We start from the raw sequence: 20,133 nt of genomic DNA on the forward strand, positions 1-20,133 counted from the left end.
CCCTTATTTGTACATTTATTGATTGTATTAATTCATCTGCCTGTTATTAATTTGCTTTGCAGCTTCAATAATGACTGCCATTTTCGTAGACTGTATATAATTTTATAGACTGTATATAATTTCTCTCAATATGCAAGTATTTATAAAAACATGAAACATAATTCTTCCAAAAGTTAAAGTTATGGGAAGACTTTGCTCCTCAATAAACCGAAGCTAGGCCTAAGCTTTCTGTAAGTCTATCATTAAAGCATTGTTATGAACGTTTATAAGGAGATTATGTTGCTAGTTAATTTTTATAAATTTCTAAAATCTCTTACTACTAGGTGTGTACATTTTATTTTATAGACCTGTGGCCTTGCATAGGCTACTTTCTGCTATGATTTCCAATCCACCGAGTCTGAAAAGCACAAGAATGAATGGGTGTGTCTATGGATTTAAACGTTGTATTTCAAGTATTTTAACTATGCATAAAGATAATCAGTACACCTAAATTAACTTAGTCATGTACAGTCTTCTATTTCAGATGTTAAGCTTGATTTTTAAAAATAGCATAAAATACATCAGTAGTCAGTAAAAGCACCATTTATAGATAAGGTTAGGCTGAGAAATTTTCTATTTTCAAGAGCTAAATTCCTTTGAGACATGCTTAAATTATCATTTAGAATCTGGAGCTCTGACCAGAACTCCATTACATCTGACTTTTCTTTCCCTTCGCTCCCCTCCCCGCTTAGATGACCACGGTGATCTTTGTTGATTATACAGTCCATTTTCAATTGATCTAGGACTCAAATTTTATGTAATTCAAAATGTGTATATATATTATATGGCATAATCATGCCTTGTTTCTACTTGTAACTCCTGTTTAGTATTTGAAAATGTTTCTTTTTACAAATACTTTTAAACAAAGTTTGTGAAAGTTTTCAATTCAAAATAAAGACTTTTAATGCCCTAACTGTATTTAATGCCTGAAGCTTTGTGTAAATGGGGAGGGGGAAGGGAAGAATTCAAGGGGGATGGAGGCCTATCTATGAGTCCTTAGACAGCTCTGCACGTACGCTTATAGGTTTACACCTGTAATCTTTTGTCCTTAATAAAAAGAATAAGGGTATATTTTAAGGTTTACTGTAAATGAAAGCATGAGTGGTAACAGGGTCATTTATTAATAGGTAAGGTCTAATTTTTAAAATTTTACATGTTAAGTATATAAGGGTTCCTGAAACATAATACACACTGTTAAAGGCAGGCTGCTAAGACCAAGGGTGTTGTGGAAAAACAACCCTGCGTGAGAATTGGTTCTGACCTCCTCCCCACTGGCGTGATTTGCTGCCACTGGGTCTCCACCTTCTCTCCGTCCCTGCAGTCAAGCCCACTTAAGCCCCTCAGACACACTCTTCACCTACACTAGTGATGTCTTACAGTGTCACGCTGGCCATACAACTTCCTCTCTTAAACCCCATCCGTGACTCCCTAGCCCACCAACTGAATTCCACCCCTTATGACAAGCAAGGCCCTTCAGGGTCAGGCCCCTGCCTCTCTCTCCACCTTTCTCCGTGTCACTCTCCCATAAGCTTACACCGAAGCATTTGCAGATCTCCGTGTGTCCCAGGACTGGGCTTTACCTAGAAGTTCCCTCTTCACCTCTGTTCCCTAACAGCTGTTTGTCTGTTTTCTACTGGAAGTTTTATGGTTTCTTACATTCAAGTCTTTTATCCATTTTGAGTTGGTTTTTGTGTGTGATGTGACATAGTGGTCTAGTTTCATTGTTTCGCATGTGGCTCTCTAGTTTTCCCAACACCATTAAGGGCCCATCAACAGATGAATGGATAAAGTAGATGTGGTGTGTGTGTATACACATACACACACACACACACACACACACACACACACACACACACACAATGGAATACTACTAGTAAGTCATACAAAAAGATGAAATCTTGCCATTGGCCACACACGGATGGACCTTGAAGGTATCATGCTATGTGAAATAAGTCAGATGGAGAAAGACAAATACCATATGATTTCATTCATATGTGGAATCTAAATAAATAAAATAAACCAAACAAAAACAAACACGGATAAAGAGACCAGAGTAGTGGTTACCAGAAGGGATGGGGGTGGGAAGAGGGAAAAATGGATAAAGGGGGTCAACTGTATGGTGACGGAGGGAAACTGAACTCTTGGTGGTGAGCAGGCTGAAGTTCGGACAGAAGTTTAAAAATAATGTTGTACACATAAAACCTATGTAATGCTAGAAAGCAATTTTTTTAAAAAGCTTAAGTGGCTGCCAATAACTAAAATATGTTTGGGTTTGCTTGAATTCTTCTCTAGGGAGCAATACTGTGGCAGTGTTTTCTGACCTAATACCTCAAAGTATGACACAGGATCTAAAGCTAAATATATTAACTTTCAAACACAAATAAAAAACTAATTTATAAAAAATAAATTTAAAATAAGTGAGCTACATACCCTTTATCATCTTTCCAGTAAACATCATGGTCTTATCTCTCTCGCTATACTTATTCATTGTTTTATTATTTTTATCTGTTTGGGTGCGGTTCCTCCCCGCTGGACTGTGAACTTCCTAAGAAAGTCAGTGGCCATGTTGGATTTACTTTCAACCTGGATGCCTAACACAAGGCAGCTAATAAGCGCTCGATGTAAAATTGCTGACTGGTGGAACATAAATGCATATTCACAGTTAAAATTTTTAGAATATGTGTTACTTTGCAAAATATTCCTCTGACTCTTTGCTGGTATGTTATATACCCGCTCCTGGGAAGTAATCAGATAACTGTAGAAATAATCGGATGATTCCTAGAAGAAAAAATTTAAATGTTGGTTAAAAATAAGATTTCATTTCAGTGAAAGATTAAGCAGAAATGTTGGACTTTTATGAATAAGGATGCCAGTATTTATACAATAGTAGTGGTAATGGAATTCCAAAATTCTGGACTAGGATGAGCCGCCAGGATTATTCAAGTGATATTAGAGCATATTTTCCTTTGTAATATTTGACGGTATTTTTAGAGAATAATGATTTACTCTTAAATATTTTAATTTGTAGGTTCTAATAAGGACTTCTGTGTCAGATACATTAACTTGAATGTACTAACTGAAGACTTCTACTCTTAAATATTTTTATTAGTTATGGGCTCTAATAAAGACTTTGGTGTAAGATATATTAACTTGAATGTAATTAAAGATATCTTTGCAAAACTTAATTGCGCTAATGAAAGAGGGCTCAGGACACCCAGATTCTCATCTTAGCTCTGACATGCATCAGCGTCTAGATCTCAGTTTTCTCTTTTTTAACTGGAGTTTAAATGTACCTGTCTGGTTCACTGAAAAATTGACTGTCAGCCCTAATAGAAATGAGAAAGTTCTTGATAAGTCGCTAATTTAAGTAAACTGGCTTAAATTAGGCGTTCAGCTTGAGATAATGTGAGATTCGAGTAGAGGTTAGTAAGATGGAACTGGAGGACAGACCAATGAAAGACAGCAGATGGAGGTGAAGACTGAGCGGGGTGTTTAAAGGCAGACGCTTCATCCAGAGGTCAGCATATCTTTCTCTAAAGGTCCAGAGAGTAAATACGTTCAGCTTTGCAGGGCATATAGCCTTTGACGCAACTACTCAGCTCTGCAGTTGTGTGCAGCGTGAGAGCAGCGTAGACAGTAGATGAATGCATGGGCGTAGTGGTGTTCCATCACAACTTTATTATTGGACACTGAAATTTGAGTCTCAGATAATTTCACATGTCATGAAGTATTATTCTTTTAGTTTTTTTCAACCATTTATAAAGGGACCAGCTGGATTTGGCCCAAGGGCCATAATTTGTTGACTCTTGCCTCACACCACTAAAATCATTAAGGTTTCAAGGGGGAATAAGTGAATAGCAAAGGACGGAAGTATAACGACTGGCTCGTGGAAGCTTGTTAAGAGTTTGTCAGAATCCAGAGAAGGGGCAATCAAATGTAGGAAAGGAGCTAGTGGTTTGCAGTGTTGCTGAAGAACAGTGCCAGAACTGGGTCATTAGCCGGAAATGATTCAAAAGATGACTAGAAAGATGCGGAGAGAGCAGAAGGCCCTTGGTACTGGTTAGAAGTTCATGGTGACCACTGAGAACTTTCTTAAATGGTGAGTGGTAGAATTTTAGGCAGGGGGAAAGATAATTTGTGCATCAAAAGTGGAAGTGTTAGGTTTAGAGCAATCATTCATGCAGCTGGCTGTTTAACTCTGCAGCATGTAGAAGGACAACCATGAGGTTGTGAAGTTGATTTCTATTCACAGTAAAGGGCATTACTGTCCCTTTATTAAGCTTAAGGCTGCTTAGCTGTCTCTTCAGATATTATTCATGTCTCTAACAAATACTTATATATGCTTACCACATACCAGGGACTGTTCCAAGGACCTTGTCAATAATAACTCTTGAAATTCTCATAATAGCCTTGTAATGTAGTGTTGTTACCTCCGTGTTACAGATGAGAAAACCAAGGTATGGAGAGGTCACTTCTCTAGTAAGTGGCCAGTATCCTGGGTGACATGGCTCCAGAGCTGAGCTCTTCACTCCTTTGCTATGCCGTCAAGTCTTCCACGTCCGGGATATTAGAACTTTTTAAAAAAATTGTTGCTACTGGTATAGAGCTAAAGTTAGAATAAGAAGTACCATGGATTTATGTATTTTCTGTTGAATGTGTAAATGGAACCATTGAAAAATACTAGACACTTTCGTAAAACCATGGCTCTTCAATAAACTGTGACATCCAGGCAAATGCAAATTATAAGATGAAAACACTTCCTGGGCTTCCCTGGTGGTGCAGTGGTTGCGAGTCCGCCTGCCGATGCAGGGGACACGGGTTCATGCCCTGGTCCGGGAAGATCCCACATGCCGTGGAGCGGCTGGGCCCGTGAGCCATGGCCGCTGAGCCTGCGCGTCCGGAGCCTGTGCTCCGCAATGGGAGAGGCCACAGCAGTGAGAGGCCTGCGTACAGTAAAAAAAAAAAAAAAAAAAAAAACCACTTCCTCATTCTCATGCTTCTATGCAGGATGTAAAGTAAGAGATGAGAAAATCATTGGGGAAATCTTTATAATTAAAAAGCTCTTTCCAAACACGACTTATTATGTAACACAATAAATACCATAATTTACGTGGTTCTTTCCTGAAGCTCTGGACTTAGGAGGTTAAGAGGCAGTGCGGAATAATGCATAGAGGACAGTGTGCCCCCTGTGCGCCCTGGGAAGTGGAGTGGAAGCCTGCTTTCTACCCCTAGACTCACCACTGACTGCTGTGTAACCACATAATGGCATTATCTTTACACAACTCAGGCCACTTAATATCAGGTTTAATTGAATGAGAAAGGAAATTACTCCATGCGTGACTCTTACCAGAGTTCATTTTCTTAGAGCACTTCTCTGACCAGTCCTAATATCTCACTACCCATAAACATATCTCCCTCTTTAAAATGAGAGCCGGTGGGATTCACTGGATAGATTCTTATTTTATTGCCATTGCCTCCTTCAAGGTTTTACTCAGATCTCACTTTTTCAAGCTCTACCCTGACTCCTGTTTAATACTACAACTTGGCCACCTCCCCTCCTCCCAAGCCCCTTTTATCCTATTCACCTTTTTCCTTTGTCCATTCCACTTACCATATAATTGTGGTTTACTGTCAAGTAATGTAAGCTCCAAGAGGGATCTCAAATGAGTGGCCCTTAGTATGTGCTCAATATTTATCTTTTAATGAATGAATCCATGTTCCAGCGCCATTGTTGTATACATGAAAGGCCATATGCTGTTTCCAGTTGGAAGTTTGCATGGGGACATTCTGCCTCGGAAACTTGTTGGTTGTGAACTGAATAGGAGTGCTTCCTGCCAGAAACCTCTACTACCTGTCTGAGTGCAATGAGCTGAGAGGCAGCTCTTGAAGCCGGGCCAGGTTGTCATTCTTGCTTATAAGTGTGTTTTCCTGAGGGAGACTTTGCACACTCGTTTCAGGCAGCTTACACTCACGGTAGTTTGTCATTTGCCATCTGGCCATGTGGTTACTTTTAAATAAAGCTATGTATGGGATGAAATAACACAAATTGGAAATCTTTGATAATATGTATGGTGATAGGATAATATGTGTGTTTTGGTTTTTTTTGTTTGCTTTGCTTTTGTTGTTGTTTAAAAAATAAGATTGGGGGGGAAATGATTTGAGGAGGAATCATTCCAAAGTTTTCCCTAGAGGGAGCCCCTTATATAAATTTTATTCTTTGACTAAGAGCTTTTGTTATAAACTAAATGTTTTGAATTAGTGGGTTATTACATTTTTCCATTCAGTTGTAAGCCTGGCCCAAAGCTATGAAATAAGAGGTTGTCTAACGTGCCTCAAAAACTGTTTTGCCATGAAGTGGAATTGGGGAGAGATGTGAGGAACATTCTTTTCCTTTGTCCCTTTTCATAATATTTTCTTATTTGTGTTCTTTTCCTTTTTGTTCCTGTCCCTTTACCCCAGAGTGTATTTTTTACAGTGTCTGCTTGTACCACGTTTCGGATTCTTCTCTGTTTGTGTTTCCCCAGTTCTCTGTGGCTAATTGCAAATGGGCGAAAGAACCAGAACTCAGTACAGTACATTCAAGTTAAAGAGAAACTCAAATAATGATGGTTAGAAATTATTCCTCTTCTCTCCCATGGGTGTGGAATTTTAAAAACCTGGCTTAGATGATAATTAAATTTAAAATACAGATTTAAATGATTAGGGTACTATATCATCTAATTTCTCCTTTGGAGTGGGAGAAGTTGAGGGGTTTTTTTGTGGGGTGAGGTGGGAGAGTTGCGGCAGCTAGATGCAGACAAGATCACCCTTTGGAACAATGACAACGCTATGCTCACACTGGCAAGAAAAAAAAAAGGAACTGGGTGAGAAGACAGGGCGTACTAAATTGCAGGAAAATGCAACCAAGTCCTCATTTACAGCTCCATGGAGATTCTATTGTAAAGTTTTACTGCTTCTTTGCAAACATTCCTTTGGTGTGGGAGGCTGAGCCTGGGGGCATGGTTGGGGAAACAATAGTCTGGCTCTTTTTTCCCCCCTAAATCAGTTCAAATGCCTGACTTAACTAGGGAGTCAAAGAATCAACAGACTGGCTCTAAGACTTGGCGGCTCCAGTGAAAAGATCTGGATGTTCACAGTGGCCCAGTGAAAATGGGGAACACATTTACTTCACCTCAAATTCCTTAAGGAAAATCTGCACTGTTTTTTTGGAATCCAGAGAGGAGAAACTTCTGATCTATTGGAGAGAAAACTGAATAATTGAGCACCAAGACAGAAAGACCGATGTGACTATCATGCAAATAAGAACTGTGATTGGCTTTCTCTTTCTGTACACGTTGTCACTGGCCGCTCTCAGCCTTAAAGATTAGGTTTCACTGGGAGCGTTTCAGGTTCAAGGACTGTTAATGGTTTGTAACTGCCTGACAATAAGCTCAACCTCAAAGTTACATCACCCCGGGCAGATGTCTAAGGATTCAAGGCCAGAGGAAGAAAGTTCGAATCTGGAGCAGAAGGATGCCGCTTGCCACCTGCTTGCTGCGCTGAGCTTTTAATGTGATTCAAATTTCTAAGCCCTATGTAGACATCCTGGAAATGGTGGTCTTTATTAATACAAAGATCAAGTCTTTAATTAAACTTTTTAGGAAGAAAAGTAAGTAGTTTCTTTTCTCCCCCACTACATGCGAGTGTGTGTTTGTGTGTGTGTGTGTGTGTTTTATGTACTACTTCATCCTTTCGAGTGACGGAATTAAGAGTGTGAAACAGCATAATTGGCATGAGTTAAACTCCATTCTATACCAAGTTGTTCAAACACCTCAGACTTCTGTAACTCTAGGGCAGAATTCTGTGATTTTTTTTAGCATGTCTTATTTATTTATAGTTGGGATTTTAGGTGAATTCATTTCTGCTGCTCAAAAGAAGTCCTTTGAAGAAGGGGAGGGAAAAAAACCCTTGTATTTACTTTATGTCTGCCTTGATGTACAGTGTATGGTTTTTTGATTCTTTGGCTAAATATATGAGGAGCCTCTGTGTAATGTATCACATATTTTTGGTGGGGATGATCCTCTAAAACTCCCTGGCACTCTGTTAGGTATTTAAGAGCTCAAGGACAGGCTCTGTCTAGACTGATCAGTCATTGTAAAGTACACAGCTTTTGTGATGTGGCTTCATTGTATTCTTACCACTGGTTTAAATTTCTTTAATCCAGGCGCTTCTTCATTCTTTGGAAAGTATACTTTTTATAAATACATGGTTCTGTTTTTTACATAGTTGTTGGTTTATTTTATTTTACTTTAGTTTTTGGACCAGTGGATTTAAGCTGGATATATGTGCCATGGGCAGGAGCCACTGGTAAGAGAAACTTTGGAGAAAGCAAAAGAACAGCCCTTGGGGCTCATTTCTACAGCTTCCCTGGTTGAAGGCTGTCTTTGGATGGGCTGATTAAAGTCTGCCCTGGCAAGAGTGAGATACACCAGGGGAGAGACAACTGTTCTTTCTTAGGAGCCAGTTTGGTAGCTGTGTGGTGGGGCTGATGGTGTGATTACACAGACACTATTACTTGGATTTGATTTGTAATTGGCGAATAGGAAGAGTTTCAATTTTCAGTATTTTCCAACTATGAAGTATGGTAATTCAGTCTTTCAAATAAATAGACATTAGCGCAAAACATTGTAATTAACTGTGGCTACTCTTTGGGGGACATATGGTGAGTCCCACCCTGTGCAAGATTCTCAGATACATAACTAAGAGCTAAATCGGGTCTCTGTGGATTTCGCAGATTAAGTTTGATAGTTCTATGCACCATGCAAAACATTTGTTCCACGGAGGTTATGTGAAATGCCAGGTGCCTAGTTTACATGCTGCTTTTAGCAAACATTAAAAGCAGAAAGCACACAGGACATTTCTGTTTTTATTTAACTTGATGTCTAGTTCTCAATGTTTATTTTCCCATTTAGCAATTTATGGAGAAAGTGGGATGGTTTTAAAAAATTTTGTCCAGTTTTATTGAGATATAATTGACATATAGCACTGTGTACGTTTAAGGTGTATAGCATGATTTGACTTGCATACATCATGAAATGATTTTCACAATATGTTTAGTGAACATTCATCATCTCATATAGATACAAAAGAAAAAGAAAAAAATTTTTTCTTTGTGATGAGAATTCTGAGGATATATTCTTAACAACTTTTATATAGAACACAGCAGTGTTACTTGTGTTCATCATGTTGCATATCACGTCCCTAGTACTAATTTATCTTACGACTGGAGAAGGTGGGATGATTTAGGAAATGAATTATTTAAAGCCCACCTTGTAGAATTCAGTAGCTGTAGAGAAGATGGTATATGGGGTGAGCGCTGACCATGGTATATGTGGTGGCTTGTGTTCCCAGGGGCACTGAGAAAGGCCAAGTTCCTCTTCAGCGATGGTTGAAAAGTCAGGAGCTACCTTCAAGTAATTGCACTGCTCTCGCCACAACCGTTCTTTACATGAGTTATTTCATAAGCTAAGACTTTACATATATTAGTTCATTTGATCTGTTTAATGGCTGTAATAGCTGTACTGTAAGGTACGTTGGGTTAACTTTAAACATGTTCAAATAGAAAGGTTCAATAGTTCATGCACACCTGTTGATTTTATTTTACAAGTCTACTTTATGGTCTCATTTCCAGGGACATGTTACGTTGTAGAAACAAGTATGCCCAGAGTGCCCTGTGTGGCATAGGTCAGAGGTAGGGGAAGACTCGCCCCTGACTCACAATTGTCGTATCTGCTGGTTTTACAGGAGTTAGACTAGTCACCCTCAGTAACTGCCTCAGCACAGGGTCCTTCTCAAACTTCTTCAGTCTCTACTACACCTGGCTTATGGCAGCAGTTATATAGAGAGTATTTAAAAAATTGTTGTTGAATATTTATGGTGCTGTCAGTTTCGTGTTGGTACCCCACTTAGATTGTGTTGTCAGGAAAAAATGAAATACGTAGACAAAGCGATCCCAGTCCCTAGAAGGATAAAGGAAAGTTGTCATAGAGATTTAGCCTACCTGTCATCTCCCCCTCTGGTGTCCTCAATCTCTTTTGTGTTGGAAAAATTCAATTGAATTGGATTATATTGGGAAAAGTCAATTGCATTGGAATTTCTAAAAACATTGGAATATAAAAGTATTCCATGAAAGCGAGAAATACAGAGAAAATTTTGTAGCACAAATGGATTTCTAATTAGATATGCTATTTAAATGTATTACCTTGAATGTTTATGATTAGTTTTGTAAAAATTCAATTGAGTTTATAACAGTGATGTTTTAAAAATAATGCCTTAGAGGGGAAAGAATTGGTCCCAACTTCTTAGTAGAAAATTTGTTTTCTGTCTTGACAATCTAACATTTACTAAAGCAATGACATAGTACAATTGACTATTATTTGTCATGGCGGAGTTCAGCAGGAGTTGGAGGTCTTCATTGACTTTGTTAATCGCTTTCTAACATTGGAATAGAGGGAGGGCCTAAAAAGCTGGGAAGCAATTAACTGAACAAACACGAAACACAGTGGGAAGGACCCCTGGGATCTGAGATTGAATCTTTTTTTTTTTTTTTGCGGTACGGGGGGCCTCTCACAGTTGTGGCCTGCTCCCGTTGCGGAGCACAGGCTCTGGACGCACAGGCTCAGCGGCCATGGCTCACGGGCCCAGCCGCTCCGCGGCATGTGGGATCTTCCCGGATCGGGGCACGAACCCGTGTCCCCTGCATCAGCAGGCCGACTCTCAACCACTGCGCCACCAGGGAAGCCCCCTGAGATTGAATCCTATTCAAAATTTGTACCATTTCTCCCTTGCTGGCCCTTACCTATGGATGTGTTAGGTACCAAGAACTCACCTTGATGTAACACATTTAATTTGACCTCTGAATGTGTTCTTTCTTTCTACAGCTGTTTCCAACCTAGATGAGGAGAGTCGATGGACAGTCCACTACACTGCTCCATGGCACCAGCAGGAGAATGTGTTCCTTCCCACCACAAGACCCCCCTGCGTAGAGGACCTGCACCGCCAAGCCAAGCTCAACCTCAAATCAGTATTGAGGGGTAAGATGGTGCCCTGCAAGCGTGCTGTTCTTGGATTATTGACTGTTAGAACTGAAAGCATAGATTTAGTTGCTATTTATAATGAACAGATAGTATGCTGTGTCTTTATAAAATATCATAAATACTCACAACCTAATACATGCCTCATATGTTCTGGTCTCTGAAAGCTGCCGGTTTACAGATATGCAAATCTGTCCTTAAAGAGCCTGCTCCATGTTAGAACCCTCGAGCACGTTTAAACCACTAGTACCAATTTAATCCAAATAAACACCTGCTGATGTGGGGAATTTTGCCACTGCCTTTTTAAGACTTGTAAGTATTAAAAGCAAATTGTTAAAGCTAGTACTTTGTAATGGTTTGTTCAGTTAGTTCAAGTTGGGTGGAAAGGGGACCTAAATATAGACTGTGAAGGAGTGCAGAGTGGTTTGATTTATCAGAACTTGGGCAGCACCCAACGGGGCTCCTTTAAGCCCAGGTGGGCAGAGTGCACTGTGGCCAGTAAGAAATCCAGGAAGAGTGTACACCTGTATCTAGTTTAAAATTCTCATTTTTACCTCAGCTTGTTGCTGATGTTAAGAAGAGTTTATGCATGGTACAAAGAAGGCATCCTAAGAGTGATAAAGGAGGGAGGACGTTCTTTAAAAGAGGAAGAAGTGACTTTTAAGATTCAGAGACTTGCTCTTAAAGCAACAAACCAACATTCTTATCCTACCAGACTCTGCTTCTACCAGTTTTCTCCTCTGTGCTGTTTGGGATCTAACTATACTAAAAAAGTACTTGTTGCTTATCTGAAATTTAATTTAATCAGGCATCCTATATTTTAATTAATTGTTTAAGACTTACATCTAAGAAATACTGTTATTGATTCAAGAAAAACCCAGCATGAGGACCCCTCTAATTTTTATGATAGTTTTTACTTGTGTATCAGTCATTTATTAAGTAATTCATATATTAATGTACTGTTACTATAACTGTTGTGGTTACTAGCTAACATTTATTAAACACTCAACTCTATACCAAGTATTGCTCTAAACCATTGCACATATTATCTCTTAATCCTCACAATAATCTACAAACCATTACTGTGCCAGTTTTACAGATGACAACATAGAGACACAAAGATTAGAAACTTGCCTAAGATCTCAAAGTTAGTGGCAAAACCAAGATTTAACCTTGGACAGTCTCAGGCTATAGAGCCCATATTCTTAACTGCTGCCTTTAACAACCTTTTGTTTGAAACCTATTATTCTGGCAGAAATGCAGAATACACAGACAGGGTCTCAGCTCTCGTGGAATTTATACTTATACCTAGAGTGCAAATCACAGTGTGAAAAATACTCGAGAGGTGCCAAAAATTGCTGTATTGTAATTAAAGAAAGCAGATAATCTCTGCTTAGAGAAGGAATAGCTGTCAGTAGACTCACAATAGATTTGGTATTCCGAGCAGAACTGTACAAACATTTTCGGTCATGGCCCTGTTTTTTCTTCCTTTAATCTTTTATAATGCTTCAGTTATCTCATATGTATCTTGCAGTCTTATGTATCTTGTATCTTACAGTCTTGGCATTGGACTCTCCAGCAATGAGGACATTATTGAGCTCCCTTTTTCATTTAGACTGAATACCCTGTATATTTAGTGACTAAACGCTTAAATGAGAAGAATCACGTTAGTTGGGCTCCTCCGTATGGCCTTGGAGTTGTACTTTGACCTTTGTTGACTTCATGAGGTGCCTAAATCCAGCCACAATTTCTTCTAGATCCCTTCAGTTCCTAGTGATTTGTCTTTAGTAAATTTTGACAAAGAGCTTCTCTACGTAGAGCTCACCTTCCTCCACCAAAGAATTACTAAGAAGATTAAATGGCAAGGTTCCCAGGACAAACCCCTGAGGGAGTGCCATTGTTAACATTTCTCTTGTTGCTCTGAAGACAGAACACTGCATGGTCTGGCTTGTAGAGAATGCTTTCTCAAAGGTATATGTGAGTTTGAATATTCAGGCCCAGTGGTTTTTTGATAACTCTCCAGGAAATTGTGCTTCACTACCTCTTTCATGTATTTTTCAAGTACCAGATCAGAGCTTCTCTTTTCTGCCCTTAGAACACTGAGCATCTGTATATAGATTTTTCTGATTTTATTTTCTTTTGGACTGTTCAACAGATACCTATGAAATATCATCACCACTGGTTTTGCCTACACTTAGATTTTATTTTGAAAAGGTAAATGCTTCAGCGATTGCTTAAATGCCCTAAAATCGTTCATCGAAGGGATTTACTATTAATTAAATGAATAAGTTTGGGAAATTCTTACAGCTCAACTTTTAAATCTGGATTTAAATGCACCTTAAGAGATTTCAGATAACTGATAACTTGAAGAATAGTGGTTGAGAAAGATGAAACGAGAAAGAACATCTGAGTTCTTTTGTTCTTCATTTATTTACTTTTAGTCACATGCACAGAACTTCACATACCACTTCCCCTACATCATGTTAGCAACTCGAAATAAACACGAGTGCAGAGTATTTATTGCCTCATTATCAGTGAAGATTAAAAAGAAAAAATCCAGTCCCTTACTATATGGCAGCTGTTAAAGTATGATGTTATATAAGATTATCAGTCTAAGTTAATATGACCTCAACAGCCTTTGCTTAAAAATACAGAAAGGTAGGTCACTATTCACAACGAGCATTCTAATATTTTGTTCCTCCTTTTAGTCTTACTTATGACTTTGTCCATTGTTTTAAGGAAGAAATACTATCGTTTACTGTTAAACAGGTTGGTGCTTTTTCTTAATCATTAAATCCTCATTGTCGGAGCTGTTCTGTCAGTTTTTGTGGGGCGCTCAGCTCCCCTCTTGAGGACCATAAAATACAGAGGGAAATGATACAGTGAATACTAACAAATGAATAACTAAGTGTTGTAAACATTTGCTTATGTTAAAGTAATGCACAGATGCTTACTGGTCAGTAGAGTGGTTGAGGAAGGCACTTTTTTAACGAAAAAGCTAAGCTTGAGTTAGTACATAAAGGTAGATAATAGACACTACTTAATACGTCTTTAAGAATCAGTTCTTTGCTATGCCAGGAGTTTTTAAATGAAGAGACAAAAGGTCGTGGGTCCCCAGCTTTGAAGAGCTGAGCTTGCTGTCTGGTGTCAAGACTGAAGTAAACAGACAGTAGTGTAATGGAGACGGGCGTGAGGTACGCTGGGCATATAGGGGAGAGCTCGGTCAGCCAGAACAGCACTGGGAGACCACCACTCTCCCATTCCCCCGCTGCGGAGGAGATGGGCTTTCCTGGTGCGTCACACAGTATGTGGAGTGCCTGCAGCAGGTGGTTTCCATTCCCGTCCAAATAAAGCAGAGATCTTTTATATTTGTTGTTGGGGGCTAGTCTCTGGAGAACTTGATAGAATTTAGTGACCATGCTCTTGGATCAAATGATTTGGTTTTGTTGATTTATTTAGTTACTAGAGATTTAGGTAATGACTTATTGCTAACAACAGTACAAACGTGTACCCATTTGTTTTTGTTTTTTTATTTTTGGCTGTGTTGGGGTGCTGCGCACGGGCTTTCTCTAGTTGTGGCGAGCGGGGGCTACTCTTCGTTGCAGTGCGCCGGCTTCTCATTGCAGTGGCTTCTCTTGTTGCAGAGCACGGGCTCTAGGTGCATGGGCTTCAGTAGTTGTGGCACACGGGCTCAGTAGTTGTGGCGCGCAGGTTCAGTAGTTGTGGCGCACAGGCTTAATTGCTCTGCGGCATGTGGGATCTTCCCGGACCAGGGATTGAATCCGTGTCCCCTGCAATGGCAGGCAGATTCCCACTACTGCACCACCAGGGAAGTCCATACCCATATTTTAAGAGTATTTTGATATTTGGGGAAAAAGGACATCTGGCTAGTAATGAATAGTGAATTTTACTGAATTTCCAGAATTCTTCCCTTTTAATTTCCATAGTTATTTGAACCCTTCATGAGCTTCATCAGAGTTAGTTGTGATGATCAGTAACCTTTATCTATCTAAATTTTTATCTAGGTAGTTTTTATATATATCGAAGGGGCCACAATTCAGTGGGAAAAGGGGAATTGAGGGATGAGGTGGGCTCGCCCAGACTCAATGAAAGTTTCAGATTTTATTTCTTCACAACCTGTAGGCCTCATTTGACAGTTTTAAGATTATTAAAGGCTGAAACAAACATGTTATTTTTCAGCCTTCATTCCCCCAAAAGGCCAACTTGGGAGAGAGAGATAAACATACTTTCTCATAGTATGTTTAACAGGCAGTTTGGTTACTGCATCTGTGTTAACTCCTGCCTGAATTAGTTCACAGAGCATCTGTTGTTGGTATCAGAAACCGTCTAGTCACAGCTCTCATTCCTGAAGAAATATATTTTAGCAGGTCAGCCTACTCTGTGGCTCTAGAATTAGGAGTGCAAGCACAGGGTGGAATGTTGGATCTGGCCTGTGTTAATTCAGAGTCAGAAGGTTATGTTTATTGTACCTGGAGAGATAAGAATTGGGGATTTACACTTTGAAGAAATGACTATTTGTACCAAGTGATTTAAAACAATTGTGTGTGTGTGTGTGTGTGTGTGTGTGTGTGTGTGTACAGACCAACCTGTTTAACATTAAAGAGTGGTATACCTTTCTTAAAATTATGGACAAGGTTTCCCAGTGGTCCCAGCCACGTTTCTCTGACAGTTCGTGACACACAGACTTTATCTAAGGGTCACTGCATCTACCTTTCATTGTCAAGAAACCACCTACTAGTTGCATTTTGACTTGGACAAGTAAGTCTGTTCTGGGAAGGGCTGTGGGGATCTCTGGATTTGATGAGGGGGCTTGGTGGTCTCATCTGTCTGCATTGGGCTGATGGGCCCCTGGGATATCCCAGGTGCCCTGTGGTTTTGGTTATAGAGTCTCCTCTTGGGGGTCCTGTGGCATTTTTTACAGAGCTTTCTGGAAGACACCTTTCTAGGCATGACCTGGGGGATGTTGGCTGAGAGCTCTCTCTCTTGCAATGATACATCTGCTCACCACCCAGACAGGCTCAGGACGAACATCTGCTTTGCCCACCTTGTGCTAATGACAATGAATTTTTCATCTTTTTCTTTTCTGTCACTTTTTAAAAATTATGACATAGAACACAGACAAATACATAAGACTTGCACAGTTTAACAAATAATTATAAAGCAAACATCTATGTAACTATTATTACTCTGGTCAAAAAATAGAATATGACCTGAACTCCAGAAACCTCCTGTTGTTCTTGCTTTCTAGTAGGAAAAGCCCAGGTTTCATGAAAAGTGCATGGGTCACATCTAGGTTCACATCCTGCCTCTTTTATGTACTAGGAATATATTATTTGAGTTTAATTTTGAGTGCATCTCTTTAACATTTTGAGCTTTTTTTTTTCATCTATAAAATAAGATCATAATATCTGTTTTCGTGGGAATAAAACCAACTTATTTATATAAAGTGTCTCAAAGTACCTGCGCCTCAATGTGGAAGCAGTGTTTGTAGAAAGAAGGGTGCCTTTTAAGTGCAGTGGAATACAGATAGAACTTTCAGCCCTCTTTCCCAAAAGGCTGTCATGATTTAGCTGACACTTCCTCTCCCAGCCATTATGCTCCTGGGATATACAGTGGGGAGGAGGAAGAGAGGAAGAGAACAAGGAGCTTCGTCAGATGACAGTGACAGCCGTCGACACTTGTTCATTTCATCCACATGAGCAAGATTCCTTTTCCCCGACTCCCCATCAACCTCTGAAAGACGCCCAGGATGCTAGAGCTAGAAGGGCCCTCCCCGGTCCTCTGGTTAATAAATCCCCTTTCCATTTTGTAGATCAGGACCTATCAGAGTTAAGGGATTGATTGACAGCTGCTTTGCCGTTTATAAATGGCTCTGCCCAGAACTCCAAATCAGGTTTCTCAGCCCATGCTGGCCTGTTCTGATCTCAGATCCCAAGGGCCTATCTCTGACGCCTCTTCAGCTACCCTCAACTTCCAGAAAGGTCACTGGGACAGGGCTTACACGGGGAATCCAAAGGCTCACGGCAGATTGGGTTTCTTCAGCCAGTTAATTTAGGAAATGCAAAATAGCCTAAGGTGGTGGCTTCCCTGTTGCTCATGAAAACTTCTCTTCACTCATTCCTGATTTCATTAAAAGTCAAATATGTTTAAGAGAAATAAAGAAAGGAGGCTTCATCGTGAGACATCACGTGTGACAAACATCTGTAACCATTGTTTCATCCTAATAGCATTTGGTGCGTATTTTTAGGGCAACGGTAGGTCATTAGTAACTCGATGGACTTAAAAAAAAACAGTAATAAATAGGTTATAAAAGCGACAAAGGAAAGAAAGAGAAGGGAAGAGAAACATTAAGTATACCAATGATTTAGCACTTGTAGCCAGTTTACTCTTTGCCTACTCCTGTACTTACATTCTTCCTGAAGAATCCTTTGGTAAAATTGATGTGCAAAAGGAGATGGTTAAATGTCACTGGTTAAAGAAGGATTGTCTTTCATTTTTTTTTTTATAAGAAAGAAACATTACATTACACTCATTCATGGAGAATTTTAACTTATTTACTAGTTTAAACAAAAATAGGCATAGAATTGAGGGCAGGGCAGGGAGTGGTTTGTTATTCTGGAAAAGCCGCTGAACAGAAGTAGGATGTGTAATTGTCTCATCTTTCCTGAACCACAGAGGCATTGACATCTTGTTCTGTTGTCAGTAACTGTTCTGAAAAATGAGTTAGGAGACCAGAATTGTGATTCCAGTGCTGCCAGTAGCCCATGAGGCATTGGAAAATCATATACCTTTTTTTAAAAAGTAAATTTATTTTATTTATTATTTATTTTTGACTGTGTTTGGTCTTCGTTGCTGCGCGCGGGGTTTCTCTAGTTGCGGCAAGCGGGCTACTCTTCTCTAGTTGCGGTGCGCGGGCTTTTTATTGTGGTGGCTTCTCTTGTTGTGGAGCACGGGCTCTAGGCATGCAGGCTTCAGTAGTTGTGGCACGTGGGCTCACTAGTTGTGGCTCGTGGGCTCTAGAGCGCAGGCTCAGTAGCTGTGGCGCACAGGCTTAGTTGCTCTGTGGCATGTGGGATCTTCCCGGACCAGGGCTCAAACCCGTGTTCCCTGCATTGGCAGGCGGACTCTTAACCACCGTGTCACCAGGGAAGCCCCATATCCCATTTTTGTACTTGGCCTCCTCCTCTGGAAAACAATTTTCAATCTCCAAGTTCCCTTCTAAGCTCCAAAATTCTGATTGGCCTCTTTTAACTGTTCAAGAGTGATATGCAAAGTTTATTAACACAAAGATACAATTTACGGCTGAACACAAATACTGACAAATTGAATTGTCCACAAATCTAAGTTTGTGGTGACATAAAAGTTTCTAAGTGCACCCAGCAAGTGAGGCACTGGTCTGGATGTTGCAGCAGAGTCAGAGATAAATCGACATGGCTGCTTTCCTAGTTTACACCTCGTCAGAGAGAGAAGTGTGTGAGTAACTCACAAGCTTGATAATGGTGGTATCACTGAGCCACACCCTTGTCCATGGGTGTTGTCTTTAAAACAGAAATCTAATCATGCCTCTCATTAATCATTTTTTACCAGCTTTCCACCATTGGCAGGATAAAACCGAACTCCCTTAGCATCTGAGAACCTTCATTACCCCTGTTTGTCCAGCCTCACCTGACAAATCACCCTTTCTCCCCATGCTTCTCTCCTCCTACACCCAAGATCTTCACCTTGTGCCCTTACACGTAAGGATAAAGTCCTTCTGTGGGAACCCTGGCTTGTCTTGCCCTCCCTTTCTCTCCACCCAACGTCTCAGTCCACTTCCTCTCTCTTCTAAACCACAACCTCTCACACCTGGCCAACTCCTGTTCCCCTTGTAAGGGTCATCTGGTTGATGCTCGGGTTCCCCCAAAGCTTTCCTGGACTCCTCCGGGTAGACCTGGGCATCCCTTACCCACTTTTCTACACATGCCCATAGAACCTTACACCCCTCCATTAAACTAGTAATTGTGTTCACGTGTTTATCCCCCCACCTGACAGCAAGACCTTTGGCAGCAGGACCTTTTCTTGTCATTTGTGTGACCCCAGTGCGTGGTACTGTAAATACTCTTGTATTTGTGGAGGTCCTGGAAAGGTCATCTCGAGCTCACGAGGAAGATCAGTCACAGAACAAGTGGTGAGAACACGAAAGTGAGGAGATTGGAGATGGAGAGAGTGCAGGGAGAGGAGTTGTGAAGGTTGAGCCTGGAAGGCTTTGATCTAGAGGGCTGGAAGGAGAAGTCAGCAAAAGAATAACTGGGGAAGAAGAGAGGAAATCAGGATGGGGCAGTGACCATGGTGCTCAGGGATGGGCAGAGTCGGAAGAGAGGCTACTGAATTGGTCAGTAGGCAGTCATTGGTGACCGTCAAAAGAGTGGTTTCAAGGGGGTCTGTGGATTTAAGAAGCCAGGTTTCACGAGATAATTATTTTAACAAGCAGAAAAATAATACAAGTAATATTTTTTAAGAAATAAATGATGTCAACAAGGCAAAGAGAAAAAGGACAGTATTTTGAGGTGGTGGCAGGCTAGAAGTAGTAGTATTATTTGTTTTAAAAACTAGAGCCAATTAAAACATGGTTGTAGACAAAAGAGCCCACAGGAGGAGAAAAGGTTGCAAATATAAAGAGAGAATGGGAGCATTCCCTGAGGAGACAGCAGGCAGTGAACGGGCGCAGGCAGAGGTCAGGTTTCGACTTCTAGTTCCCAGACAGGACTGGGGAAAGGGCATTTTGAGATGGAGCAAAAAAACACTGAATATGTTTATTAAGGGGTGTTGGAGTCTTGATAGAAAAATGGCCCCCACTATGTGGCTAGTTCCTTGGTGAGAAGGGTGACTTCATTTGGAGCTCTCTCGTTCAGTGCTTGTGAATTTAATTAGGTTGACTTTTCAAAGACAAATGGTAATGTTATTAAAGACTTTTTTTAATGTTTACTATTTCATTAGACTTCCTTTGGAATTTTTATCCTTA

The 20,133-nt window shown here is 40.3% G+C and overlaps 1 protein-coding gene across 5 annotated transcripts in view; it reads left to right on the top strand.

Annotated features, from left to right (window-relative positions):
- NHSL1 (NHS like 1) overlaps positions 1-20,133 on the top strand; it is a 237,889-nt gene that overhangs the window by 168,610 nt on the left and 49,146 nt on the right. For 4 of the 5 annotated variants that reach the window (XM_067701926.1, XM_067701927.1, XM_067701929.1 and 1 more), the window contains one exon: positions 10,959-11,111. In XM_067701926.1, coding sequence (XP_067558027.1) covers positions 10,959-11,111 — 153 coding nt within the window. Of the gene's footprint in view, positions 1-7,287; positions 7,688-10,958; positions 11,112-20,133 lie in introns of those variants that run through there. The other variant, XM_067701928.1, reaches the window with a different exon arrangement.

This window comes from Pseudorca crassidens, chromosome 13 (genome assembly GCF_039906515.1).
Source record: "Pseudorca crassidens isolate mPseCra1 chromosome 13, mPseCra1.hap1, whole genome shotgun sequence".
NCBI lineage: Eukaryota > Metazoa > Chordata > Mammalia > Artiodactyla > Delphinidae > Pseudorca > Pseudorca crassidens.